At 47.2% G+C, this 27,733-nt stretch overlaps 2 protein-coding genes and 1 long non-coding RNA gene across 12 annotated transcripts; 1 reads left to right on the forward strand and 2 right to left on the reverse strand.

The window, feature by feature from the left end:
- Nucleotides 1–743: 743 nt before the first annotated feature.
- Nucleotides 744–15,184, reverse strand: Tmem269 (transmembrane protein 269). Of its 9 annotated transcripts, none has more exons than XM_059254861.1 (8): nt 15,107–15,184; nt 14,250–14,462; nt 12,924–12,995; nt 9,702–9,831; nt 6,267–6,418; nt 5,314–5,460; nt 4,525–4,725; nt 744–980 (listed from the first exon to the last, which is right to left on the reverse strand). In XM_059254861.1, the coding sequence occupies exons 2-8, from the start codon at nt 14,284–14,286 to the stop codon at nt 859–861; spliced, it is 861 nt and encodes a 286-aa protein (XP_059110844.1). In that variant the 5' UTR covers nt 14,287–14,462; nt 15,107–15,184; the 3' UTR covers nt 744–858. The 9 variants fall into 9 exon arrangements, with proteins under 9 accessions (XP_059110844.1, XP_059110848.1, XP_059110843.1 ...); XM_059254865.1 differs by having other exon boundaries at nt 12,887–12,995; XM_059254860.1 differs by lacking the exons at nt 14,250–14,462; nt 15,107–15,184 and adding an exon at nt 13,999–14,130 and having other exon boundaries at nt 12,887–12,995.
- On the forward strand, nt 13,975–23,142 carry LOC131903971 (uncharacterized). The gene is made up of 3 exons (XR_009377638.1): nt 13,975–14,430; nt 21,155–21,367; nt 22,816–23,142. It is a non-coding gene; the product is annotated as an uncharacterized LOC131903971 (long non-coding RNA).
- On the reverse strand, nt 21,124–27,619 carry C2H1orf50 (chromosome 2 C1orf50 homolog). Of its 2 annotated transcripts, XM_059254869.1 has the most exons (6): nt 27,485–27,619; nt 27,253–27,368; nt 23,320–23,406; nt 22,315–22,446; nt 21,617–21,802; nt 21,124–21,222 (listed from the first exon to the last, which is right to left on the reverse strand). In XM_059254869.1, the coding sequence occupies exons 1-5, from the start codon at nt 27,561–27,563 to the stop codon at nt 21,617–21,619; spliced, it is 600 nt and encodes a 199-aa protein (XP_059110852.1). In that variant the 5' UTR covers nt 27,564–27,619; the 3' UTR covers nt 21,124–21,222. The 2 variants fall into 2 exon arrangements, with proteins under 2 accessions (XP_059110852.1, XP_059110851.1); XM_059254868.1 differs by having other exon boundaries at nt 21,124–21,802; nt 27,485–27,616.
- Between the last annotated feature and the right edge of the window lie 114 nt (nt 27,620–27,733).

The raw sequence follows: 27,733 nt of genomic DNA on the forward strand, positions 1-27,733 counted from the left end.
CTTTGCCTGCTTGCCCTCATTCCTTCACTGGCATCAGAGCCTGCTTCTTTAGGATTATGTCATATACTGAAGACCAGCTGAGATGTCCAGCTTCATAGACTGAACAACTACTGGATTCTTGGTATTTCTGTTGGTAGACAGCCATTGTTGGACTAACTGGATCACAGTCTATAAGCCTCTCTAATAAATCCCCTTTACACATAGATAGATAGATAGATAGATAGATAGATAGATAGATAGATAGATAGATAAACAGACCGACAGAGACAGATTCATTCTATCTGTTCTGTTCCTCTAGAGAACCCTGACTAATACACCAGGTGATGCATTTGGGCTGCCAATCAATTTTTTGAGATAACATCTCATGTATCCAAGGCTGGCCTGGAACTCCTAATCCTGAGCTGAAACTCAAACCCAGCCCAAACTTAGCTTGGAAACAAAAGTTTATCGTACATAACTGATTCAAGTATTACCCAAAATGGGTGGTGGTGGTGCATACTTTTAATCCCAGCACTCAAGAGGCAGAGACAGGCAGATCTCTGAGTTCAAGGCCAGCCTACAGAGTGAGTTCCAGGACAGCCTGGGCAACACAGAGAAACCTGTCTCAAAAAACACAAAAAGCAAACAAAAAAACCTGTTTCAAGTATTACCCAAAAGGTAGTCTGAACCCTGAATAAGGAGAAAAAAGCAAAGGCTTCTGGGCGCACTGTGGGTTGCTGTGATTCAAGACAAGAGATAGCATATGAGAACACAGGTGCCAGGAAAGCTTTAGTGAGGATGAGGCAGGTCTTGATCCAGCATGCTAAGTGCAGAGCCCACAGAGCCAGCAGGAGTGGTGAAGCTGTGGTTTCCTCCTTGCTAGAGCTTAATACAAATTCCCCTGCCCCACAGTGCATCTGGGAAGAAGATGTAGGAGAGCGACCAGATGAGGCAGTAAAAGGCGGTGAGTGAGAATGGGGAGAGGAACAGCATGATAACACCTGTGAAGAGAGAAGCAGACGCTCAGTTTCATGAAGTGCCTCACATGGCTCCTACCCCACCCTCTGTCCCTCACAGGTCACCCACAGAGCTGAGGAAACAGCACCAAGAGAGGCAGAAGCCCCATGTTTAAGGTCAGTTTAGTAAGTATATGTAAGCCCTTAATTGGAAGCTAATGCAACCTCAGGGTCCATTCTGTTGATCTCGGACCAGAAGCCAAGTCCTGGCCAAACTGAATCAAGTTGACCAGAACCTTTTCTTGGGGGAAAAAATCTTCCTGATTGTTTGGAGTTTAACATGCAAGGTTACATGCCTGAGACTGCTTACAGAATGACCTCCGCTCTCACACCAAGATCTCTGAGTAAGCAGAGTGGCTCGCTTTGCCTAGACTATGCAAGTCCATGGTCTGTGCTGAGCAGCCACTCTCTTTCAGGAGTCTGGAATTCGGTACCTGCTAGGCAGAGGGTCCCTAAGTGAGTCTCTGATGACCTTCCCTGGGAGACAGTGCTTCATGTGAATGACTGCAGTTCAGGGCTTGAGGAATTGAATGTGACTCTGATGCCACCTGGAGAGGACTCTGGGAATCCGCATCTCATTTCGTGGTCACTTCCCATGCACCTTTGCCCTCTGCTGATCCTGAGCCACATCCTTGTTTCTTCTTTTTATTTGTTTGTTTCAGTTTGTCAAGACAGGTTTCTCTGTTCTAGCCCTGGCTGTCCTTGAACTGGCTCTGTAGACCAGGCTGGCCTAGAACTCGAGCTCCAGCTGCCTCTGCCTCCCGAGTGCTAGGATTAAGGTCATATGTCACCAGCCCACATCCTTGTGTTCTAACTGGTTTTAGCTATGAGTACATGCTGAGTCCTGAGGCCACTGTTAACAAATTGCTGAGCCTGGATCTAGTCAGGAACTCCCAAGACCATCTGAATTGCAGATGAAACACTATCAGGAATAAGGACTCCAAAATTAGTGGCACATCTACTCAGTACTAGCTACTCTGCTAGGTACTACCGATTGCTTCACTTCATAATACTCCCATGACTTAGAATTGCATCTGTGTTCCTCATAGATGATAGAGGGGAAGTAACTTACACAGAGGCCTGACATTTAAAAACTAGACAGTCTTCCTCAGTTAATAAGAATATGGGGCAACAATAGTCTCATGACAGGCTCTCACGTAACACAGGCTGGCCTCAAACTTGCTATGTAGCTGAGGAGGACTGTGAACTTCTGACCCACCTCCAGAGTGCTGAGCTTACAGGTATGCACCACCACAGCCAGTGTGTGCAGTACTATAGATCAAACCCCAGGGATCTGTGCAGGCTAAGCAAGTACTCTTCCAGCCAGGCTACAGGCCCAACCTGACCACCATGTATTTGGTGAAATCCTGCTAGATCATGACAGGTGACCTAACAAAAGGTCATTTCTGGGGACAAGAATCAGTTAAGATGTGCTAGAGTTTTGAATACTGCAATTGGAGAGCAGTCATTGATCTGCTGAGGCAAGGAGGCGATGTTTAAAGCCAAAACTGTCCTAAAAAATAGATGGCATTATCTCTCCAAAACTAGCCATGGCCAGCTTCTTGAAGTCTGGAGCTCTGTAGGAAGAAGGGTCTTCAATCTGAGGTAACTGGTTGTCCCCCAGGCAAGCGGAAGATCAACAGCATCCACTTTGAAATGTGTACAATACTGACATTAACTGGTGTCAGAATCTGTGAGGTGCCATTTCCTCCTTAATTCACACAGCAGTGCAGCCCAGGAGTCTCATGCTAAGTGTATGGTTTATTTGAGCAAAGGGGAACACTCCAGGAACAGTGACCTCTGAGGGAAACACTTGCTAGGAGCTAGGAGAGGGGAGGTAGAAAAGATGGAGCAGGGGCTGGAGAGATGGCTCAATGGTTAAGAGCACTGACTGCTCCTCTAGAGGTCCTGAGTTCAATTCCCGGCAACCACATGGTGGCTCACAGCCACCTGTAATGAGATCTGGTGCCCTCTTCTAGCCTGCAGGGACACATGCAGGCAGAATACTGTATACATAATAAATAAATAAATCTTAATAAAATAAAATAAAAAAATTTAAAAAAAAGAAAAGATGGAGCAGCAATTGTCATTTATAGCCCAGGAGCCACCAGAGAACTACCTCATTGCCTCATTCAATCTCAGTGAGGCTCTAAGCTAGCAACTTGGAGCTTTATTTATAGGTGAAGAAAACTGAGTTCAAAATGTGCAGAAGTCAGAGCTTCAACTGAGGTATGTTTAGCTACAAACCCAGACTCTCCTCGCCATTCTGCCTCTGCCTAGGCACAGGAGAGCCAGCACACCACAACTTGGTTAAGCATACTGTACTAATGCCACATAAGGTATACACCTGAAGGAAACCCTACAACCACCCAGAGTGGATTCACAGCAAAGGAATAATGGGAGAAACTCCAGCCCCCAGGGCTTATCTCAAGGCCAGTTGCCTTCTTCATCCATCACGCCACCACCTCCCATCTGAACACCTCCTCCTGGTACCTGCTGTCTGTTCTCCACAGTCCAGTGGTTGTCAGGAAGCTGCTGCCCTGACCATCTATCACCTGCTACCTGGGTCTTCCCCCACAAGTTCCAGCCACACTGCTCCACTAACATTTCCAGCACCTTCTTGGTCTCCCAGCCATCACAAAACAGTGTCCTCTCCTGAACCACTCTTCCTACTCATCTGTGAGCTTATCTTTCCAATCTCACTTAAACATAAAGAGCATTTCCTCCTCTCACGTCATCTCGGTCTAAATGAGTCACCCTCTGAGAGCACCCTGTACTTTCCCAGAGCATCAAACTGTTTGTAAAGCCGGGCGGTGGTGGCGCATGCCTTTAATCCCAGCACTCGGGAGGCAGAGCCAGGCGGATCTCTGTGAGTTCGAGGCCAGCCTGGACTACCAAGTGAGTTCCAGGAAAGGCGCAAAGCTACACAGAGAAACCCTGTCTCGAAAAACCAAAAAAAAAAAAAAAAAAAAAAAAAAAACCAAACTGTTTGTAGTTACTTTATTTATTGCTTTAGACAGAATTTCACTCTATAGCTCAGGCTGTCCTGGAACTCACTATATCTGGAATTTGCAATGATCCTCCAGCCTCAGCCTCCTAAGAACTGGAATTACAAATACAAGCCACTGTACCCAGTTTTGTTTGTTTCCAATTATTTTGGCCATTTTTATTTGTTGGTTTGTTTTGGTTTTCAGTAACTTTCTCCTTACCTGAGACAAGGACTGTCTAGTGCCAGATTGACTCCCTGTACCTAGCACATAGGCACACATTCCCTAAATTCTACTGAACTCATTAACATTAGGTAGGTATTTATTGAGCACAGCCTAATTCTATGCACCGGAAATTAGAGCATAAAGAAAAAGGCCTCCATGGAGGTGAGTACATTTAGTATTTTCAGACACTAAGAAATAGTCACTGTGTCCTATGTTGGATAATGCTGATGTGAGAAGTGCAGGAGACAAAGGGCATGGACAAAGCTGCTGTGAGACACTGTGACGGTAAACATCTGGTGGCAGTTATCTGAACTCACCTCCCATATAAACCACTTTTTTCCAGTTCTCTGACTCCAGGATCTCATCGTGTGGGTAGCAACTCTGGTCGATCATGAACAGAATCATGAGTGAGGCCATGCAGCAGAGGATAAACGTGTTGCCCTTAGTCAGAAGGCAGGTGGAGGCCAAAACACAGGAAGCGTAGGGGCAGGGTAGACCTTTGTATGCAGAGGGACCTCCTAGGGAAAGATCATGGGGTCAGCAGCTTCCTGGCTTCAAGGGCATCTGTCACTTTGGGGCTCCTCTCCCTGAGCTACCAAATTCCCTTAGCCCAGGGGTGCGGAGGAGGGTGTAGCTCATTTGGTCATTACTAGCAGATGCTGTGCAGGTTTGGCTTTGTGTTGGTTTCTGGGGGACAGCAGGCAATTAGTGTAGACCAGGGGTACCCACACCTTAAAGGAGTCCTTGGAAGCCAGTCTGAGCTCAGTGCTGGGTTTGCACCCCTTTCTGTGTGGTCTTAGGAAGGCAGCTACCCTCCCTTTATCACAGCTTCTCTTGTTTGGGGGAACTGGGGAACCCCATTTCTAGAGTGTGCAAAGCAATGCTCCATACAAATACAATACAGGACAGAGCCATAGATGCTCAAGAAGCAAGAGCTCATTTCTCTTAGACCAGGGCTCTGCCAGTACAGCCTCAACTTGCAGTAGGCACGGGGCTCATGAGGAGGAAGAGGGAGTCCATGAGTGGCTGCTGGCTTCTGGTTCCCAACAGTTTCTCCTGCCCCTTGATCCCTGTCACAGTCCTAAGATAGACTGGGTTCCACTCACCAGTTGAATAGAAACACAGGCGGAAAGACGTCGTTAAGACATAGATGACGGCCAGGAACCCATTCAGAGGCCCTTCCACACCAAGCAGCAGAGCCGAAGCCAGGCCAAAGGTGGTGAAGACAGCAAAATCATTCAGCTCAAGTCCTGCTTCAGAGGTCAAGGTTAACTTACGGGCATGTGGTCTACACTCTAGCCTCTCTCAGGTGGCTGGAGCAGTGACAGTTGGGGTGCTGGGGTCTCAGAGGGCAGCAGCTGCTCCCTAAAGATGGCCTGTACATCAAAGTCTGGGTCGTCCCCCCACCCCCCAGCTCTGCCTCTGCTGGTCCTCATCACTCAACATGCAAGGCTTAGCACACAAGTTCACAAGCCTTAGGACCTTTTTCAGGCAAAATCTTACATGAAAACATTTTGAGGTACTTTGAACCAGCTGCTTTGCCTAGGGGTGTTTCTCATCTCACTGACCCTCACCATCCTCCTCACTTCACTAATAAATCTATAGAGGATATTCTTCACTTAGAATGAAGGTGAGCCCAGTGAACACTTGGAAGGCAAGAAAGGATAAACAGCAAAGAAACTGCTTGAGTAACTCAAAGGGAAATCTTACCTCATAAAACTCAAAATAACATAATAATACACTATAAACACAAGACCAAAATCTTCAGCAAAATCACATAAATCAGAAGAAGAGTAAATGAAATTAAAGCAGAGGGGTGAGGAAGATAAGGACTAAACCCTACGGTGAGGACGGGGCAAAGATGGGGAAGAGAGCCAACCCAGGAGATGGCTCCTGGCTGCAGACAGCCTGACTCCCAGGGCAGGACTGCTTCCGCTGTTAACAGAGGCATATGAACAATCGGGGGTGACTGAGGAAGGCCTGCCTGATGGAGAGGATGGATGGCAGCCTGAGATGGATGCAGGGTAGGGACTAGAGGGGGGCTGAGGTCCAGACTCACCCAATTTGTGGCAGATGTTGAGGTGTCTGGTCATCGTCCCTATTGCCATGTCTAACAGGAAGCTGATCAGCAGCATCCAGGAAGCACAGTGGGGTTTCCTAGAGTGCAGGTCAGCAGGGCAGCTTCTCGTACCACCCACTCTTGACAAACTCCTACACCCTCACACATAAGCATACCCATGTGCATTCCCTCACTCATATCTCCTCTGGTATACACTGCTTTAAGTGTTTCACACACACCCTCATATATGGCTCTGTCCCTCCCAAACTCCTAACCATAGTCTTTTTTAATAATTGCTTGTATTATTTTATGTGTCTGACTTGTTATTGCCTGCATATATGTCTGCACCACATTCAATGCATTGCCCAGGAAGACCAGAAGAGGATGTGGGATCTCATGGGATGAGCTACAGATGGCTGTGAGCCACACCATATGGGTGCTGATAATCAAACCCAGGCTCTCTAGAAGAGCAGCCAGTGCTCTTAACCACTGAGCCAGCTTTTCAGCCTCCAAACCATAGTTTAAAGAGGTTCTCTGACACTCCCAACCTCCAGTAATCACCAAGGTCCCTTACAACTCTTTTTTTTTTTTTGAGGGGGGAGGATATTTTGAGACAGAGTTTCTCTGTGTAGCCCTGGCTGTCTTGAAACTCGCTCCGTAGACCAGGCTAGCCTCAAACTCAGAGATCCACCTGCCTCTGCCTCCCAAGTGCTGGGATTAAAAGCATGCACCACTACCACCCGGCCCCTTCTAACTCTTAAGCCTCAGTGTATGTGATGGCACAGACTCATTCCTAGTTCCTAGTGCAGCCTCTGCCACTGTCCCACTGTGACTCTTCAGATAAATTACTGTTTGTCTCTCTCTGTCTCTTTCTCCGCTTGTGAAATGAAGGACTTGTGCTGTGACTTCCTCTCCTTTCTTCTCTTCCCCCTCTTCTCTCCTTTCCTTTCTTTCATTCTGTGGGGGTTTGAATGAGAATGTCCCCCATAGCTCATATGTTCAAATACTTGGTCCCCAGTTGGTAGAACTGTTTGGGAAGGATTAAGTGTCGCCTTGTTGAAGAAGGTGTGTCATGGGGACAGACTTTGAAGTTTCAAAAGACTCCTGCCATTCCCAGTGTCACTCTCTCTGCCCCTGGCGTTCAGATCAAGATGGGAGCCCTCAGCTATTTCTGACACGTGCCTTTGCTCTGCCATCCTGAACGCTCATCCTAGGAAACTGTAAACCCAACTAAATGCTTTCTTTTGTAGTTGCCTTTGTCGTGGTGTTTTATCACAGCAGTAGGAAAGGTAACTAAGACAACTGTTCTTTAGGAGCCACTGGCCCTATTTTGTGAAACAGGGTTTCTCACTGAGACCTGGGGCTCACTGGTTTGGCAAGGCTGGATGGCCAGTGAGCCCTGTAGGCTCTCCTGTCTCCACCTCCCCAGCACCGGGATTCTGAATGCACACCACATGGCCAGCTTTCTTACATGGCAGCTAAGAACTGAACTCAGGCCCTCATGCTTGTGCCACAGCACTGTCATCTGAGCCATCTCCCCCAACCCTGGTCTGAAGACTCTTGATCCTCCTCTGCCTCCACCTCCCAAATTCTGGGATTACAAGCTTATGCCACCATACCTGGCTCAATTCTAATTTGCCTGCAACCTTAACCATCTGGTACTTTTTTTCTTTTCTTCTTCAGTACTGGAGACTGAAGCTTGGGCCTCACACATTCTAGGCAAGTGCTCTCCCAGGAGCTATCCCGGGTCAGGACTGTGCATTCTTTCTGTTTCTCAGCTTTAGTTCCATTTGACTTAAAATCACCTTCTTTATGACTTCTAGTCTTGTATATGCCTAGAGTGCAGAAGAAATCCTCCAAGAGAGCTTGAGGATACTGTGCATTCTGTGTTCTTGGACAAAGTGTCTACAGGTGTCAGTTACATCCAGACACCGAATGGTGCCGCCAAGGTGAATGTGCTTGCTGATTTTCTATGGATTAGCAATAGGTGTTGGCATCGCTCACGTGGTATGGGTCAGCCAGTGTCTGCCACAGTTCTCTTGGGTTTGAAGTGTGGCAAGGATCCCTGTGTCTCCCACATTCTCTCACATTTGATGCTGGCTCTACTCTAAGTAGTTTCCCAGAGTTCCTCTAGCCCTCACATTCTTCATTCACCTCATCCATCCTATGCTCCCATATGGTCCCTTTGTGAGTAGCCACACAGTCCAGAGAAAAACCTGCCCCCAGAGGTCCACTGCCAGCTCTGCACTGGATCACAGTGCTTAGGTGACCCAGCAGAAGCAAAGAGCCTGACCTCTGACCTCAGCCATCCCCAAGCAACTTTAACATTCCTTAGACCACAACTGAGTGTCTAGAGGGGCCTGAGGCTAAATGAAAATAACAGAACTTATAATTGTAACATAAAATTACCCTCTCAGAAGATTTGGTTAAACTGAGTTTTTCCTGCCACAGATGTGCCTCCTCCCACTTTATTAGACTACAAAACTCCAAATTTATGACTGAAAAACAGATTCAGAAAGAAGTCACATGCCAGGCCTGGAGAATCAAGTACATCAGGAGCATACCATAAAGAGTTTTCTTTAAAGCCGGGCGGTGGTGGCGCACGCCTGTAATCCCAGCACTCGGGAGGCAGAGCCAGGTGGATCTCTGTGAGTTCGAGGCCAGCCTGGACTACCAAGTGAGTTCCAGGAAAGACACAAAGCTACACAGAGAAACCCTGTCGAAAAAACCAAAAAAAAAAAAAAAAAAAAAAAAGAGTTTTCTTTAAAGAGATGACCTGCCAAAGGCCTCGAAATAGAATCCAACTTACAGGAATATAAATTTCTCCCACTTTCTTGGTGGTACCTAAGTATGACAGAATTTCCAGAACAGTGCTAATGTCAGATGTGCAAATCATATGTTCTGATTCAAGAACCAGAAAATATGAACAAAGCCAAGTGAGGTGGCTTACACCTACAATCCCAGCACTTGGTGGCTCATACCCACAGTCCCAGAGTTGGGAGGTGGAAGCAGAAGGATCAGAAGTTCAAAGCCAGCCTAAGCCACATAGTGAGTTCAAGACTTTCCTGGGCTCTGTGGAGGAGAGGGTGGGGGGATGGGGAGAGAACAAGGTAGTGGTGGGGTGCTATGAATACTACTATGCATTTTTTCTCCTACTAGCCATTCTGAACTGCTATAGCTGAAGGAATAGGAAAGATTTTAACACAAGCTCCTCATACTACAAAAAGAGACGGAGGCTCAGAGATGTGACCTAGCTGAAGTCACTTATCAGACTGATAGCAACATGGAGGCCATGATCCTGACTTTGAAGCCACTATACTGTCCTTGTCCCCAAGTTGATCTTCAGCCACAGTGGCTAGGTCTCAAGTCTGCCTCCCCTTCCTCATGACATAGGCTCCACCTCTGAGCTAAGAGCAGGCTGTGCCCCAGACCTACCTGCTGAAGCTGCAGAAGATGGAAAAGAGCCCCAGGACCATGTTGGCCAGAGACAAGGCATTAATAACATCCTTCCAGGAAAGTTCAGTCATCTGAGAAATGGTCTGCTCATGGCTCAAGATGCGCTGACCTACAGCCCAGAAGAGAGGTGTACAGGGTTCCCAAGGTCAAGGGGGGCCTCCAGAGAGGCTCCCAGAGACCCCATCACAGAACATCATCATCTCCACACTCTATCTCACTGATTGAGTCTCCAAGTTAGTGAAAACACCAGAGTTAAAGACAAGGTTTGGGAAAGCTTAGCAGCAGGGTAGATGAACTCACATAGTCATCCCATCCTCCCTTGCCCTGGCCCCACAGCACAGACATCCTCCCAGGAGCCTTTTGACACCTCAAAGGCACATCTGAGAGACAGAGCCTTGTCATAGATTAATGGCTGACTTGAGAGAGGCTATGCTCACTCCCTCAGAGATCTTGGGGCACACCACAACACTGGTCCTATCTCCAACAGAGAAGGAAATCAACTTCACAGAATGGATGTGGACAGCATTCAGTGGCTCCCCAGCACCTTCCACTGTGTTCTTTCCTTTGGTCTGGGCCAGCTTAAAGGGTATACTCTTTCTTCTCCTAGTTTATGAATGAGGAAACAACTTCAGCAAACTGGAGACATCTGTTCAAAGTCACACAGTGAGTGAAAGCAAACCCTGATGCTTGGTCCTCAATCTGCTGCTGCTTCTGACCCCAGCAGTAGGTCGTTTGGAGGCTAGGACTAAGGAGTTCACTGGGATAGCCTTACCACAGCCTCTGCATGCCAGGACAGGCCACATCCAGGCCTTTGACCACCCATGACATCTCTTACAGCAGCAGGGAACCAGCTGGCTTATCCATCTTCACAAACAGTCTTGACTCTGTTTTTACACCATGTCCAAACAAATATGCTCCTTACACATCAACTGCTTGTGTCCTCTCTGAGACAGACAAGCCCCACTGATGGGATAAACACATCAGCCACACAAAGTAGCCCTACCCTTGAGTGATATGAGGAAATTCTCGTTCTCACATCCACTTTCTCTTTAATCCTTCACTCATTTCGAGGCTTGGGCTTGGCCCCCAAGCAGGCCCTCTGGACAGTTCCAGCCCTTAAGGTCTGAGCAAGAATTGAGACAAGGCCAGATGTGGTGGCACACATCTTTAATCTTAGCACCTGAGGCAGAGGCAGGGGGATCTCTGTGAGTTCAAGGCCAGCCTGGTCTACATTGTAAATATTCAGGACAGATAAAGCTACATAGTGAGCCCCTGTCTCAAAAAAAAATTAAAATTAAAAATTAAAAAGGGATTGAGACGGGCTGGAGAGATGGCTCAGCGGTTAAGAGCACTGGCTGTTCTTCCAGAGGTCCTGAGTTCAATTCCCAGCAACCACATGGTGGCTCACAACCATCCGTAATGAAATCTGGTGCCCTCTTCTGGCCTGCAGGTGTATATGCAGACAGAACACTGTATACATAATAAATAAATAAATCTTAAAGAAAAAAAAGGGATTGAGACAAACTATGCTCGCTTCAAAACAAAACAAAATAAAACCTGCCACCAAGATATCCAAGGCAGGGAGGGGCTGGTGGACTTGGGGCTGGAACTGGAATATTCCAAGACATCACTGAAGGGTGGTTCCCATAGGCAGCCTCAGTCACCAAAAGAATCAACAGCTGTATGACCAAAGCCATCAGGATTAACACCTAAGATAGGAAATGACGTAAGCCTGGGAAAGCTGGGAATGAAGGGAGAAGATTTTGGCTGCACCATCCCATTCCATGAATCTACACAGCCATCTCTCCTGATTCAAGGCCAACCTCAACAGGACTATATACCTCAGTTCCTGAGCCAGGCACCTGTTCACCTGCCAGCCCACCTACCATCTCCTTGAATAGCACCCCTGTGTCTCTGCCTCTCTGAGCAGATGCCCAGTCTTCCAGCAATCAGACATTGCCTCACTTATACTACTTCATAGATGTTTTAGTCTTAATTGATGATTAGCCTTCTGCTACACTGTCTACCCTGTTCACAAAGCACTGGACACCTGGGATTCCCACTGGCTCTGGGAGCTCAATGAAACAAGGGTTGTCATCCCTGCTCATATATCCAAGTAAGGCAAACACAGCAGAGAGGAGAAAGCCTTGGGAGAGGTCACTCTGAAGTTACAGGATGAGATGCAGCTCTGTCTTGAGTGTTTTTTCCTCTGTACTCTGCCATCTACCAGGAAACAGGACAGACTGTTTCTCAGGCTGTATGCTTAGTGTAAGCTAAGAGAACCCCTGAGTCATTACCTTCAAAGAACATACAGCCAGTCTATCTGTCTAGAGCAGTGGTTCTCAATATGTGGGTCATCACCCCTGTAAGGGGTGAACAACCCTTTCACAGGGATTGCATATCAGATATTTAGATTACAGTTCATAACAGTAGCAAAATCACAGTATGAAGTAGCAATGAAGATAATTGTATAGTTGGGGGTCACCACAACATGAGGAACTGTATTAATGGGTTGTAGCATTAGGAAGGTTGAGAACCACTGGTCTAGAGAAACGAGACACAAGCATAGATCTTACAAGATGGAAAAGCGAGACATCCAAATAGGAAAGAGTTTGTCCTTGGAAATGGTGGAACCAGGACTTGAACTGAGTCTCTTCTTTCTTATTTAAATACTATTTGTAAAACCACACACAGCTCCCAGCAGCAAAAGGATGGGGATTTGAGAAGGGCTGTTTAAGTCCACCAAAACAGAGAGCAGTCTACTCACTCCTACAGCAGGATACTGGTTTAGGAGCAAATCTGATGCTCGGTGCTGTGGACACAAAGATGACTGTGAATTCTCTCTCAAGGACAGTCAAGCAGAGGATGCAACCCAGCATGGAAGAGACATTAGCACAGACAGGGGCTGGCCTGCCTGGGGAGGTTTTCAGAGGAGGGCTGGAGCTGGCTTGTGCTCCAAGCAGATTGGGCCCCATGCCAGCTTCTGGAATCCCTCTGTGGAGCCCAGCCCCACACCAGCCCTGCTGAGCTCTCGAGCTCCCCCTCTCCAGGCCCCTAAAACCCCTCTCTGGGATCCTTCCTTAGGTCTTAGGCTAGTCCTCCTTGAGGAGTTCCTGACACCCCCAGAGCTGTAAGTGCTGTCTTGGAAGGCTTCTTGTGCTCACCGTGTGTCACCTGGCACTCTTTACTGGCTTCGCCTACCTTGTCTTCCTTTTTTCTTACAGGGGACGCAACTTGAATGCAGACAGGGTTCCCCTGTGTCAAGCATGAGGCCTGACAATAAAAGTGCTCAATGTTAGTTAATATAATACACCACTTAGGTCCTCTCGCTAGACTGTCTAATGTACCCAGACTCTAGCCCTCTTCATTGAGGACTCTGAGAAGCCATTTTTGATGAAGCTCCCACAGCCCCTTCAGCCCAATCCTTATTGTTTACTCATTTTCACTCTTTCCAATGCTTCCCTGTGCCACGCTTTGTGTATTTGGTAAATAAAACAAGACCCATGTGCCACCCTCGGAAGAGACGGTCTCGATGGAATGTTCAGGAGCTTGAAGAGACACGTGTTATGTGTAATTAGGGCATGTTCCAGTTGCCCTGGGTATACCAGGATGCAAAGACCAAGTCTGGGGCAAGGGCAAGGGCCAGGGAGGATTTCACCAACATAGTGATATTTACCAGGATCTCTAAGGATGGGGGGAGGGGTGTGGTTGCCAAAGAGAATTAAAAATACGAGGTCCTGGCTCCCGAAAGCCGGGTGACTGGAGATCAAGTCCGTGAGGTCTGAGATGGGGCTCACCCAGAGGTGACTGTGGGCCAGCCCTGTGATGTTTGGGAACGAAATTGAAGAGGGGGTGGGAAGAAATTGAGGAACAGGAATTGATAGTGAGTGTAAGAACCACCCACCCGCAGCACCGGAATCAGAGCTCACATGACTGTGGGTTTCTAGAGAGAGGAATGAGTGACGAAGAGGTTCCCTCACCAGGCGCCACCGTGAGTGGCGGGTGAGGGTGAAGGTGTGCTCTCCAGCAGTGATGTCTTTTGTCCTTCCTCATCACGCACACTGCCACCCTTTCCCTGGAGGCCAGAGGCCATCTCCTGCAGAGACCTGGTCTCTTGAGAACAGGTCACAACACTGGTCTCTCGCCAGCCTCCCACGCGGGTTGTCCGGGTAACCCCGTTAAACCCAATTCTGTCGGATGACGAAGGGCTGACTGGCCTGATGTCCCTGTCCCTCTTTCTTGCCCCACCTGCTCCATGTCAGTGGGGAATGCTCACCTGGAGATCAGACATCCCTAGATGGGGCTGGGGGCCCCCTGCACTCTTTCCTGCTGATGTTGAGGTGGAGGGCCCAGCCCAGGAGAGGATGCATGGATGTGGGTCCAGCCTTTTAGCCTGGCTCTTAGCTCACAATCCCGAAGGCAGGGGAGGGGCTGAGGAGCCTTTGGATAGAGGCACCGGGGCCTCAATTTACAGATCTCGCAGTGGGCGGCGAGGGGTGGGGCATTGTGGACTCTCAAAGGAGGTACCTGCTTTCTTCTTCCCCTTGAACCTGGATGGAGGCATTATTCACAGAGGATTTCTGCGAGGTGCAGAGACCCCGCTGCTGAGTGCCTGGGGTTGGAGGTGGGCTGGGAGTGAGTTGAAGACTGTGAAAAGCAGGCTGGGGTCCACATCATGAAGAGCCCAGTGACTGTCAGCTCCAAGCAGGTATGGCCTGTTATAGGACTGGTTCTTTGTACCTACAAGGAGGTGTAGACATACAATAACATTTCTAAGGGGCATGAGGACCTGAGGAACTGAGACCCAAAAATGAAGACAATGTGTTTAGGTCAGGTTCTCTCAGAAAGATGGTTCTGGCAGTCACTGTAAAGAAACGAGGTAGTAAGACCCAGGCTATGTCAGGGAATGGGGAGGCAGCCAGGGTGAGAGGAATTTTAGGAGTGTGAGGGAGGCCCTAGGCAAGGACAAAAGCTTTCCAGACAGGTTCTGGATTCAGCAGTTAGACGGATAGTATGCCACAGAAAGAAACTTTTTCCCCCTGGGACAGGGTTTCTCTGTGTAGCCCCAGCTGTCCTAAAACTCACTCTGTAGACCGGGCTGGCCTCTAACTCAGGGACCTGCCTGTCTCTGTCCCCCAAGTGCTGGGATTAAAGGCGTGAGTCATCACATCCTCACCACAGGCAGCAGTAAACCCTTCTTGTTTTATTCTTGACACTGTCTCACACTGTAGACAAGGCTAACCTGAAACTATGTAGCTGAGGCTAGCCTTGTACTCATATGATCCTCCTGCCTCAGTCTCCCAAGTCCTGAGATTACAGGTGAGACACCCAGACTTGGAAAGAAACAGTGCTGGATAATATTCCAAGGCAGAGTCTGGCCTTACCTGTCCCACATCCACACCACACTAAGGCTAAACTGCTGCAGCAAGAGCATCCAGGCCCGGACAATAGGTAATGAAAGGGTGGGGCAGAGAGGCCATGTGACACCACAATCAGCAAGGGAGACAGGGTCTCACTGAGCCCAGAGGCCATCTGGCAGACACTGGGCTGGAGGGTGTGAACAGTGTTTCCCTGGGTCTTGGACTGGCTCTGACACCAGCTCGTTCTACTCAAGGAAATGGTGGCTCAAATAGTTCATTTACTGTCAACTCCACCACTAGTCGTCAGTGGACTTGGGCTGGGGATTCGGCCTTATTATAAGCACTTGCTCGGTGTGTTCAAAGGCCCTAGACTTAGTCCCTAGCACCTAACATTATAATAAGAACTTGTAGAGCTGAGACCTGAAAAGAATCTGGCACTGAAGTCAGACCTGGGTGTCTGAAAACTAAAAGAACAGACGAGGGCAGTCAATGCCACTGCCCTCTACTGCCTCTGTGGGGGGGTCACACAGAGCCTTGGGATGTTTTGAACCAGATGCTGGGATGACAGCTAGTGTTGAATGATGGCAGTCTCTGTGGAGACACTCAAGGGTGGGGAAGGAAGCAAGGAGGCCCACCAGGAAAGTACTGCCTTAGTTAGGCTAGAGAGGTAGGTGGCTCTGACCAAGAGAAAAGGGTGAAATGATAAGAGGGGGTCGGGTGTGGGGTTGTATTTTGAAAGCAGAGCTGACTGGCATGGGGAGAGCAAATGGAATAAAGGATAGCCTAGCTTTTTTGAACTAAGTAACAATGTGAGATAGGTGGCCATGGGAATGCAGAGGATGTGAAAGGCTTGGGGGTAAATTCAGAGTCAGTGTGGACACATTACGTTGTAATAACTGAGTCAAGTAGGGATGTCAAGTACAGAAGCAGGACAAATGCATATGAACAGAGTACAGATCAGAGCTAGGAACATGTAGGAGTTGGCAGCCTAAAGGTGATATCAGGCCCTGGGAATGGGTTAGAGCATGAAGGAGGGAGGCAGGACCAAGAACCTGGCCCCGGAGGTCTGGATTACGAAAAAGTGAAGTAGAAGGGAGCAAGATAAAACAATATTCTAAATCAAGATGAAGACACTTTCAAGTAGTGAGCAATTCCACTGAATCAAATCTGCTTACAACTGTAGTTTCTCCGGGTACTCCAAGCACCAGCTCCTTAAGAAACAAACCTTACCTGTTTGCACATGGGTTTTAATGCCAGAGATATGTGGTCAGTTGCAATTCCCACAGTAGCTCACATTCTCATCTTGCTTTTATTTGATTTTGGAGGCTGAATGTGTGTATACATTCTCAGAAAGGCTGTCCACCTTGTTGCTGTTGTTTTTTGAGAGAGGGTGCTGGGGCTCACCAACTAGGCTAGGCTGGCCAGTGAACTCCATCTTGCTAGCACTGAGATTACAAGCATGTACGTCCATGCCTAGATTTTTTAAATTTAATTTTATGTTCATTGGTGTTTTGTCTGCATGTATATCTGTGTGATGGTGTTGGATCCCCTGGAACTGGAGTTACAGACAGTTGTGAGCTGCCATGTGGATGCTGGAAACTGAACCCAGGTCCTCTGGAAGAGCAGCCAGTGCTCTTAACCACCAAGTCATCTCTCCAGCCCCCATGCCCAGATTTTTTTAATGTGGATGCTGAGGATCAAACTCAGGTCCTGTTTATGCAGCAAGTATTTTACTGCCTAGCCCCTAAGCTCCCCGCTCCACCTTTTTTTTTTTTTTTAAACTTTTTCAAAAGTGTCTCCCTTGCTGTCATGCAAACTAGTCTGAAACTGGCATCCAGACCCCTGCCTCAGCCTTCCAGGTGCTGAGAGTCCAGGTGTGTACTAGAGACATGCATGCACCCCACATTGGCCACACTCATTTTGTATGTCACCTCTATAGAGCTCTAGAACTACCTGCTAAAACATGACTGAGGTAAACATGACCTAGGTGGATATGACTGTGGTTACAGCTAGACTCAAAACAAACACAGCTTTGATTAAATTTGACCTTACCTCTGCTATCTGGATAGCCATTGGCTACATTCTGAACTGGAAATGTTCCTGCTGAGATCTCATGGGTGTTGGGCCACATGAAGATTAAATCAGATAAAGGGAACATATCTGATAGAATTAAAGTTCCCTAGACAGCATCATCTCTTCATCTACGACTAATACCATCCATGTTTGGGGAGCAACTAATAATTTGAGAAGGTAAGTACACAAGTAAGGCCTCCTTCCAGACCCCTGAGGTGGACAGGGTGCTCAGTCAATGGTTACACCCAGTGAGCCTGGGCAGCCAGCAAGGTAGATTCAAATATAGATCACTAATTATGCTAGAAGATATTGGAATGTCTGTAACAGGGCCCCAGACCTCAGCACAGCTGACTCGATGGGGAAGTACCATTCAGACTGTAAAACTCAGCACCACCTGCCAAGATGAAAACATAAACCTAATCCATCAAAGTCCATAGTTCTGGGAAAGTCTCTAAATGTACTAACTTTGCTTTCTTGGCTTCTGTAGTTCTGCTTCTGGCTAAATATTCTTGTTAACTGAAGTAGGTCAACACAGGACATGGTTTTTGTGTTTAAAAGCTCACCCTGAGAAAGGCTAGGGGCTACACTGGGATCCTGAAGACCCAGTGTAGTCACTGGCTGGCTAATAAAGACTTTCTATTGGCTCAAACCCATGTCTGAGCAGTCTCTCTGGTAAATACCCCACAACAATATCTTTCTCTTCCATATTTTGTTGAGTGAATCAACACACTTGAGCCAGAAATTAAAGAACTGCCTGAAATTTTCTCCTCTCATTCTTGTCCTCAAATGTATTAGCTAACAAGATAGCAGTCTATCACACTTCAAAATGCTAGGCACCATTGAGTCAGAGGGTGCTCACTGTAAGTCACACCACTGTCATGTAGCTCTAAGGGGGAGAAGTCCAAACCAAACGGGACTGGAGAGATGGCTCAGTGCTGACCTTGCAGAGAAGAGTCTGGCATCTCTGGCCTCTATGGGCACCTGCACATGTGCACATATCCCCCGGCCCCCAAGAAAACGAAGTGACAGGCCACTGACTTTTAGAAGCACTCAAATTCCCGATATACTAACACAGAGGAGTTCCACTGTACACTGACACAACCCGGCACCTCACACTCCAGTGCTGCTAGCTCAGTCCAGATCGTTGCCTCCTGCTGGATGAGGAATGGAAGCTCTTCACACCCTTCCCTCTGTCCAGCCTCTGCTTCTCAAAGTCCAGTAGTGCAGTCCTTAGTCCCTCTCCCGTCGCCCGCCAGCGTTCCCTTCAGCTGTACTTACACGGGGTCAGGTTGCTATCAACACCCTCATGTTATTTTTGTCAATTGCATTTCTCTTCCTCTTTCATTGACCTCTTTAGTTTAGAACTTTCTAGCCAGAACAGTCTTACCACACTTCTTGTAAAGACCAGGGTTACTTTGGTTGATGAGGTTAAGAGCATATCCAATAAATTCCACCTAAAAAGAGCTCTCCCTAAGCCCCGAAAGACAAGCCTCCTATACACAGGAAGTCTTCCCTTCAAAGTCTTCCCATATTCGACAGTGTCCTTCGCACACCTCCACTAAGTCCTTCTACCATGCTGTAACTGTTAACCTCCTTGTTCCCCTAGCAGACTGTGTGTCTCTCTGAAACAGGGCCCTGTCTTGAGATCATCCTCTAGACCTGGAAATGAGAAGGCACTTATTGCTTAGGAAATTGCCAGGACAGAGGGATGAGTGCTGACGAACTGCAGTTGCTACATATACTTATTGGGTCCTAATCCCCCATTCTGAGTTGTGTATCCAGAACCACCAGGCAGGCACTCATTATCAGGAGCCATCCCTCAGCCAGGTAATCAGATTACCCAGGAAAGAGCACTGGCACTACCTGGTGGCCAGAGCTGGAAGTACATCTTCTTGAACAGGAAGTTCCTCTTTGGAAACCATTGCTCTCCAGGCACAGCTCACCATTGGAAATGTCAAAAGTGAGAGAAATCTACATTTTCAGTAGCTCAGAGTGATAACTGCATGCCAAAGGGACTGAGAAGGACAGAGGGAACTGGGATGTAGCCAGAAGGTTATTTTGCAAATGGTGAATGTCAAGTCCAGATCTGTGGTATCAACACCATCCAATCACAATCAACTTTTGCCTTTTACCCAAAATTGGTTACACTTTCTGTCTCAACACTGATCTTTACGCTCTTGTGTAAAAGTTTCCTTTAAATGTGGACTGGCCTAGAGACTGGCTTCTAAAGAGGGTACAGCAAAGATGACGTCATTTCTGTGGTGGGGCTACATAGGTTGAACTTCCATTTGCTCATGAGCTCCCATCCTTTCTCTCTGATGCAGAGCATTCCTGCATTTGCAGGGACTCCTAGGGTAAGAAGCTGAGGGTGACCTCTGCCTAATCATCAGCAGGTAGTCTGGCAATCTCCAAGGAACCAAAATTCTGCCAAAATCAAGTGAGCTTGGAAGCAGATAGGAAGGCCCCCGAGAACCCAGCCCTAGCCAAAACCCTGACTGCAGCCTTGAAGTACCAAAGAAATCCTGAGGCTGAAGACCCAGTGAGACCATGAACAGATGAGTGTCACTTGAAATCACTAACCCTGTGGCAATTTGTTACCTTCCTACTAACTATGCACTACTCAAAATCCCTCACTACCACACAGGTCAGAACCTCTTGAAGATCTGGGCAATATTCTAGAGTCAGGATCAACTAATACCCCAGTAACGTCTGTCTTCCAGCTCTGCAGCTTCCTATCAAGGGGCTTTCTGCAGCTCACACAAGACATTTCTGTTTGAACTGAATGACCAAGTATTGGCCATGTTCCTTGTCAGATCTCAGTTTCTTCTTGTGCTAAGCATGGACCGTTTCTAGGTACAAGGTGCACTGTTCATAAGGGAGGCCATGAACATCAGGACACAGTGCATACCCAAAGTTGGGTTGGTGGTCTCAAATACATATTCCTTATGTTCTTCAGCACACATTACAATAGACTACACGGCACCGAAGCAGTCACTCTGAATATGCTATAAATTTAACTAACTCAGCTAATCAAATAAGAAATGAAGGAGTCCAAAAATGCTCACTCAAAGTCATGAGAGTTTTGGCCACAAAAGGCCCTGTTCAGTACTGCTTGTCTGCAGCAGTGGAGATGGAACCAGAGCCTCACGCATGCTCTGTAAATACTCCCACGCATGCCGTGTAAACACACTAACACTGAGCTACATCCCTGGTCTCTCTTCAGTTCATGACTTACTCGGTAAGCAATAAAGAAGAGTTTCAATCAGAGCTAATGTGTTATGTGTGATAGCTCAGCTCACTAGGGATCCTGAGGCAGGATTATCACATTGACTAAGGCCAGCCTGTGCTAGTCAGTTGCAAGCTAACCTGAGCTACAGAGATCTCATAAATAAACAATCCCAGTCAACTCATAGCCTGTGGCCAGGCTGGTCATTTTTCTTGGTTTGCATCTGCACTGCTCTACTCTCTTCCACACTGTCTCTTTCTGACAAGACTTTTAAATGTATGTATGTGTCTATCTAGGTGTGCATGGCTCATGGAAATCAGAAGTGTGTGAGCTCTCTGGAGCTGGCGTTACAGGAGGTTGTGAGCTGCCTGACATGGGTGCTAGGAACAGAACTCAGGCCCTCTGGCGGAGCAGCAAGCACCCTCAATGCTGACCCTCTCTCCAGCCCTTCCGCGCTGTGTCTTTAAAATGCCATGTTTTGGGTCTGTCCTGCTGTGGTGCTGAGCTCAGGCTGTCCTAAGGAGGCTTCAGAGTGGACTCGTCCAATAGCTGCAGCCTTCTATACCTCTTCCAGTTCTCCACTTCTGCAAGGGTTAGGATGGCTGCCCAAACACGCCCGGCTTTGGCTGCTGCCTCGGTCTCCAGTCACTCTTGCTAGGTAGGAAGGGCAGAAGGGCAAACCAGAAGGACACTCTCAGGAGTAAAACTCTACAATCAACACTCTCACCCAGCCATGCCAAGCTTTGTCTGTTGTTTCTTTTAATCCTCTGCAGGCAACACTGGAATTCCTGAATCAACCTCAGATTGGCACGGCACCTCTGAAGACCGCTTCAACACCAACCTGACATGAGACAGGAAAACAGTTCCTCTTGGAAAATGACCCACCAACTTGCTGGGGGCAGAAGGCTCTTCCTTCTCCAGTGTTTTGACTTAAGGGAGGAAGAGCTGGAGGTGAAGGAAAGCACTAGCCAATCCTTTGAAACAGAGTAAGTGGGCATCAGTGAACCCACGAAGATCCCACAGGAGTTCTGCGATTCCTTACTAACCCAACTGACAGCAGACATAGCATCTACATTCACCACGGTCTCCTCCTAGGAAGTTCATGATTCACCCGAAAACCCACAGTCCTCATGAGCCCCACCCCACCCCCAACCCCCACACCATGGAAGAGAATGTGGACAAGGAGGTGGTAGTGGTCAGGCCTTTGTCATGAGGGCTGCTAGTCTGAGCCATACTCAGTGAGTTAGTCCCTGGAAGGTGGGTTCAGTGCATGGGGGCAAGGCCATGGGCTGGTTCAGCAGCTTGTCCATCATGCCAATTTTAGCATCTTGCTTCTCAATATCTTCATATGGAGTCCACGACATGTCATGTTGCAGCTTGTAGGCACCAAGGAAGTCATGGGGACAGCCTGCTCCCCATTCCTAGAGGGCAAAGGAGCAAGTCCTCATCAGGATGAGAAGTGAACAGGGTTCCTTTTCTACTCAGGGCATAGACTTCTTTTTGTGCTTTTCACCTCAGACTATTCAAACCATCATTGGAAGTTACATTACACATCAGAAATAAGGAATATCACCAGGCGGTGGTGATGCATGCCTTTAATCCCAGCACTTGGGAGGCAGAGCAGGTAGATCTCTGTGAGTTCGAGGCCAGCCTGGTCTACAGAGGGAGTTCCAGGACAGTCAGGACTGTTACACAGAGAAACCCTGTCTTGAAAAACCAAAAAAAAAAAAAAAAAAAAAAGAAAGAAAAGAAAAGAAAAGGAAGAAATATCATTCAAGCACTCACAACTTTTCATCATACCTGGGCTCTGGGCTCACATGACCTCATTTCTAGGAAACTGCTGACCAAGCTACAGGCTTACATTTTCATACAAACATGCCCAGAGTTTCTCAAAGGCTGGAGCTGGTTTAGAGTTGAGAATGAATGTTCTTACCTCTGGAGAAATGATGGAAAAGTACTGTTGGCCACTTTCCCGCTGGTAAAGATAGTAAATGTTGCCAGGTTTTTTCACCATATTGCAAGCCGCGTGGTGCAAGTCAGCATCTCTGCGAGCATCTTCCAGTACCTGCCAGACACACAGGTACGGCAAGTAATGAGAGGGACCACACCTCACCCACATTCCCCCAACCAAAGCACAAACTTCCAAGCTTTCAGTCTGGTTCCCTAGCAGCAATGACTCACTACCGGGGCCCAAACAGTTCGGAAGATGTAGAGATTACACAAGCTGCTTTGCTGGGAAAAACTGTTAGAGGGATAAGATCTTTACATGCTGAGTGTAGCTGGCTTGGGGGATACTTAAGTTCCTCTTTTCCTGGGTCAAGTATATTTTCTTTTTATAAAAGAAACTCTTTCTCCCTTAAAAAACTTTATCTTAATCACTTTTCTCCTAGCTAAGAAACAAATCCCATTCTGCTTAACTTCTGTTTTGGTTCAGATGTCATTTGTCTCCTAAAGGATTCTGGGAGCTTGGCCACCAGTGAAGTGACATAAGAGGGAGGGCCTACTAGGAGGTCCTGAGTCTCCTAGGCACTGCCCTCAGGAGGGAGATCGACGTGAAGACTGAAACAGGATTCGATGTTGTAAAAGCCTGGGCCTGACACCTGAATCTCTAGCCCTCTGTTTGAAGATGCGTCTGTTCTCCCACGCATGCCCTGCTCTGATTAGATGTGACTAGAGAATTCTCCCCAGAGCTGAGCTGCACCAGCACCATGCCCTTGACCCTCTAAACCTGTGCACAAAATAAACATCACTCTAGGGTTAACCTGCCTCAGGTATTTCATCATAGCAACACAAAATAAACTAACAAAATCTCTTGGGCATAGTTCTTGCATTTAAAAACAAAGAAGACAATATGATTCTAAGTTCAGCCAATCCTCCCAGCAAAGGAAAAGGAAAGCCTGCCTAACCTGCACTGGCCTTGGACATGCATCTCTCTTACCTTCCTAGCTTGTTCTTGCAAATGTTGGATTTGCTCAGCAATGACTGTCAGCTTGTTAGTAGCATTTGCTCGGATGAATTCATCAGCCTACAGAGGACAGAAAAGCAAACTGTAGGGTGACAACGCAAGTGGCACCTGGGGTTTCATCAAGATGCAGTTCAAGGAGTTATGCCAACAGCTCTGCTTTCTACTCCATTGCCATTTAAATCTTTACCCTAAGGCCCAACTCAGAAGCCCACACTGTAATGACCCCACACCCAGAATGAAACGCTCCATCTATCTCCATCGCCATTCACTCTGAACTCTAATCACACTGGGCTTTGGTGCTTCCACACCCTTATCTGCCACCAAACATGAGCATGCCCTCCATTACTGTGGGATGATGCCCTTGTACACTGGTTTAATAAAATGCTGATTGGCCAGTAGCCAGGCAGGAAGTATAGGCGGAGCAAGCAGATGAGAATTCTGGGAAGAGGAAACGCTGAGTCAGGAGTTGGTAGCCAGACATAGAGAAAGCAAGATGACAAGGCAGAACTGAGAAAAGGTACCAAGCCACATGGCTAAACATAGGTAAGAATTATGGGTTAATTTAAGTATAAGAGCTAGTCAGCAATAAGCCTGAGCTAATGGCCAAGAAGTTATAATTAATATAAGCTTCTGAGAGATTATTCTATAAATGGGCCACTGACCTGCAGGGGCTTGGTGGGACCCGAAAAACATTCGTCCTACACTCCATGTAATCATCATACACAGAGATGCAGAGTTTGGAGTTTGCCCAGCTGGTTTTCAGTCTTGCTTTGGTCCTGCATTTCCTCACTATGCTGGTAAAGTATATTCTGTGCCATTATATGTTGGAAGGATGTGATCTACTTTTTGATTTTGATTTTACAGGGGATTACAGTTAAGAGATTTCATGAATCTCAGAGACTTTGAACTTTAGACTTTTTTTTAAGATTTATTTATTTATTATGTATACAGTGTTCTGCCTGCATGTATGCCTGCAGGCCAGAAGAAGGTACAGATGGTTGTGAGCCACCATGTGGTTGCTGGGAATTGAACTCAGGACCTCTGGAAGAGCAGCCAGTGTTCTTAACCTCTGAGCCATCTCCCCAGCCCGAACTTTAGACTTTTAAATAAGTTTGAGACTGCTATAGACTATGGAGACTTTTGAAGTTGGACTGATTTTTGCATTCTTTTTTTTTTTTTTTTTTTTTTTGGTTTTTTGAGACAGGGTTTCTCTGTGTAGCTTCGCGCCTTTCCTGGAACTCACTTGGTAGCCCAGGCTGGCCTCGAACTCACAGAGATCTGCCTGGCTCTGCCTCCCGAGTGCCGGGATTAAAGGCGTGCGCCACCACCGCCCGGCTGATTTTTGCATTCTAATACAAGCCTTTGGGAGCCAGGGAGTGGAATGCCGTAGTTTGAAAGAAAATGGCTCCCAAAGGGAGTAGCACTATTAGGAGATGTGGCTTTGTTGAAGTAGGTATGGCCTTGTTGGAGGAAGTGTGTCATTGTGGAGGCCGGATCTGAGGTCTCATATACTCAAGATTCCACCCAGTGTCTCAGTTCACTTCCTGTTGCCAGCATATCAAGATGTAGGACTCTCAGCTCCAGCCTGCATGCATCCAAGCCCCACCATAATGATAATGGACTGAACCTCTGAAACTGTAAGCTCCCCATTAAATGTTTTCCTTTATAAAAGCTGCTATGGTAATGGTGTCTCTTTACAACAATTGAAACCCTAACTAAGACAATATGTGTATGAGTGTCTTGCCTGTATGTATGTGCACCACATGTGCCTGGCATCTGAAGAATTCAGAAGAGGGCAGTCAGTCCCCTGGAACTGGAGTAATGAATGGCTGGGAGCCATCAGGTACGTTCTAGAAACCACACCTGTGTCCTCTGCAAGAGCAAGTACTCTTAACCCCTGAGCCATCTCTCCAGTCCCAAAGGGTATTTATGATTACTAAGCAATGATCCTGGACCTAACCACTCCAAGAACCTCTGTATTAATAACAACATCTAACTCTTAGATACAATAACCTTACTTAGGCATTAAGACTCAGACAAGTGTAGCAACTATGGTTTTACCATTAATAAATGGCAGTTGAAGGATCTGAACACGAATGAGTCTAATGCCAAAAACCATGCCTCAATACCAAATCTCCCAAAGCTTTCTGAACACACATTAAGGGAGCCAAGTGTATTTCAGTATGTAGACAGTAAATATGTTGATTCACTTAGTTTTTAAATTTTTTTATTGTATGGGTATAGGTGTTTGCCTGTATGTGTGTATGTGCATCATGTTCAAGCAATGCCCACAGTAGCCAGAAGTGGGCATTTGATCCCCCGGGACTAGAGTTACAAATGGTTGTGAGTTGTAATGTGGGTGCTGGTAACTGAACCCGGGTTTTCTCAAAGAGCAGTCAGTGCTCTTAACCACTGAGCCATCTTTCCAGCTCTCAATTTGTTTTTAAAGTGTTTTTCAATTCAGCTTCTCAAAGGTGGACTGACTATACTGGAGAATTGGAGGCAATAGAGTAATATATCCTTTATATTTCACTAGATTATACTATAAAAGACAAAAACTGTGCTCCTTCTTTCCTTGGCTGAGTCATGATAGTCACTCAGAGAAACTCAAAGTGTTGTTTGCTCAAGATTTTGTCCCTGGCTACCTCCCTCTCAATGGTGATCTGACTAAACAGACACACGATATTCTTCTAATCCACAGAAGTTCCATTTCGTTCCCATCTCTATTTTAAAAAATAAAAATAAAAATAAGAAGGTAAGGTTTTAATTAAAAGGCCTTTCCTAAACATTTGAATTTTTCTTAACTAAAACAGCAGACATGGTTTTTTATGTAGGGATTTGGGCACATTATCATGAATTTTCTTGATTAAAACAATCTTTTGAACATGATGATTGCCAAATAAACTAGTTTATACAAGAGGGAGGGGACACTAGAAGCTTTTAAAGTAGCCAGGTTCTGGTACTGAAAAGGAATCTACAGCTGGAAGTCTTGCTAAGAGATGAACCTAGGGTTTCACTTAGACCCAGGAGCTCTCCCACCTCAAACCTCTCATTTTACAGAGCCTGAGCTCCAGAGAGAAGCAATCTGCCCAAAGCTGATGTGTCCAAACTTCTACTACCTTTTCTATTATCTTGCATATGTTCTTTATTCTACCGGTTATGGTAATCAATGTCTAAGCTCTCGACATAGCAATACCATATCCATTGAAATTCACCAGGTGTGGCAGCCACCCCTCTTAATACCCAGCCTTTGGGAGGATGAATAGGAAGCCAGCCTGGCTATCCAGCAAGATGAAACAGTCTCCAGTTTCTGTTGTTGTTTTAATCTAAAATGGGAATTTTTGGGGATTTAGCTCAGTGGTAGAACACTTGCCTAGCAAGCACAAGGCCCTGGGTTCGATCCTCAGCTCCAGAAAAAAGAAAAAAGAAAAAAAATAATTTTACCTTGTGCCTTTTTACATGTTTTTGGTAGTGCTGAGGATCAAATTCAGCCTAGGCAAGTGGTGTAACCATTAAACTACACCCCCAGCACCAATTTTTTTTTAAAGGAAGGAAATAGCACATATTTAAGTTCCACAAGCTCTTAGGTAACAGATAAAGACTTTACGAGAAGCAGCATAAAATAATTGACTATTGAAGAACTTGGGATAGAAGCCGAGCTTGGTGGCGCATGTCTTTAATCCCAGGAAGGAAGAGGCAGGTGAAAATGAGTTGAAGACCAGACTAGTCTAATAGTTTCATGATAACCCTGTATCAAAAACAAACAACAACAAAGAACTGGGGATAAAGTGAAATGGAATAGTAACCCATACTGCTGAGCTCACAAGCTGTCCTAGGGTGCAGATGAAATTTGAGGTCAGAGCCCAAAGACGCAGGGTTTAAAGTACAGAGATGGCTATTCCTCACCTTTTGTACCTGCTCGGCGAGCGCCACGAGGTCTAAAGGGTCCCCGACCCTGTTGGTGTGGTAGGGGCTCACAAGAGCCAGGCCGCCTGGGGTCGGGGTGAGCTCCACCAGGGCTCCTGCGACACACACCCGGGAACACGGGCGTAAGTTGTAGCCCTCAGCCTCCCGCGAGGCAGCAGAGACGAGCCGCCCGGCTGCGACCTCTTCCCCCGGCCAACCCAGTCCCACCTACCTCCAGGCCCCGCCGCCTCCTGTACCCCTAGATTTCCAGCGTCTCTTTCCAACCGGCCGGGAGCCGCCGGGTCCGCCATGACAGCACCTCAGCCCCACCGCCTGCGGTGGGGGGGGCGGGGGAGGAGGAACGAGGCGCAGGCGCACAACAGCTTGTGGGCGGGGCTTTCTCGTTCGCCGGCCATTGAACGGCGTGCCTGAGCTTGGAGGCGGAGTCCCGCGAAGAGCGGGTGTTCGGATTGGTTGAAAG

The sequence above is a fragment of the Peromyscus eremicus genome, chromosome 2, assembly GCF_949786415.1.
Source record: "Peromyscus eremicus chromosome 2, PerEre_H2_v1, whole genome shotgun sequence".
In the NCBI taxonomy this organism is placed as follows: Eukaryota; Metazoa; Chordata; class Mammalia; order Rodentia; family Cricetidae; genus Peromyscus; species Peromyscus eremicus.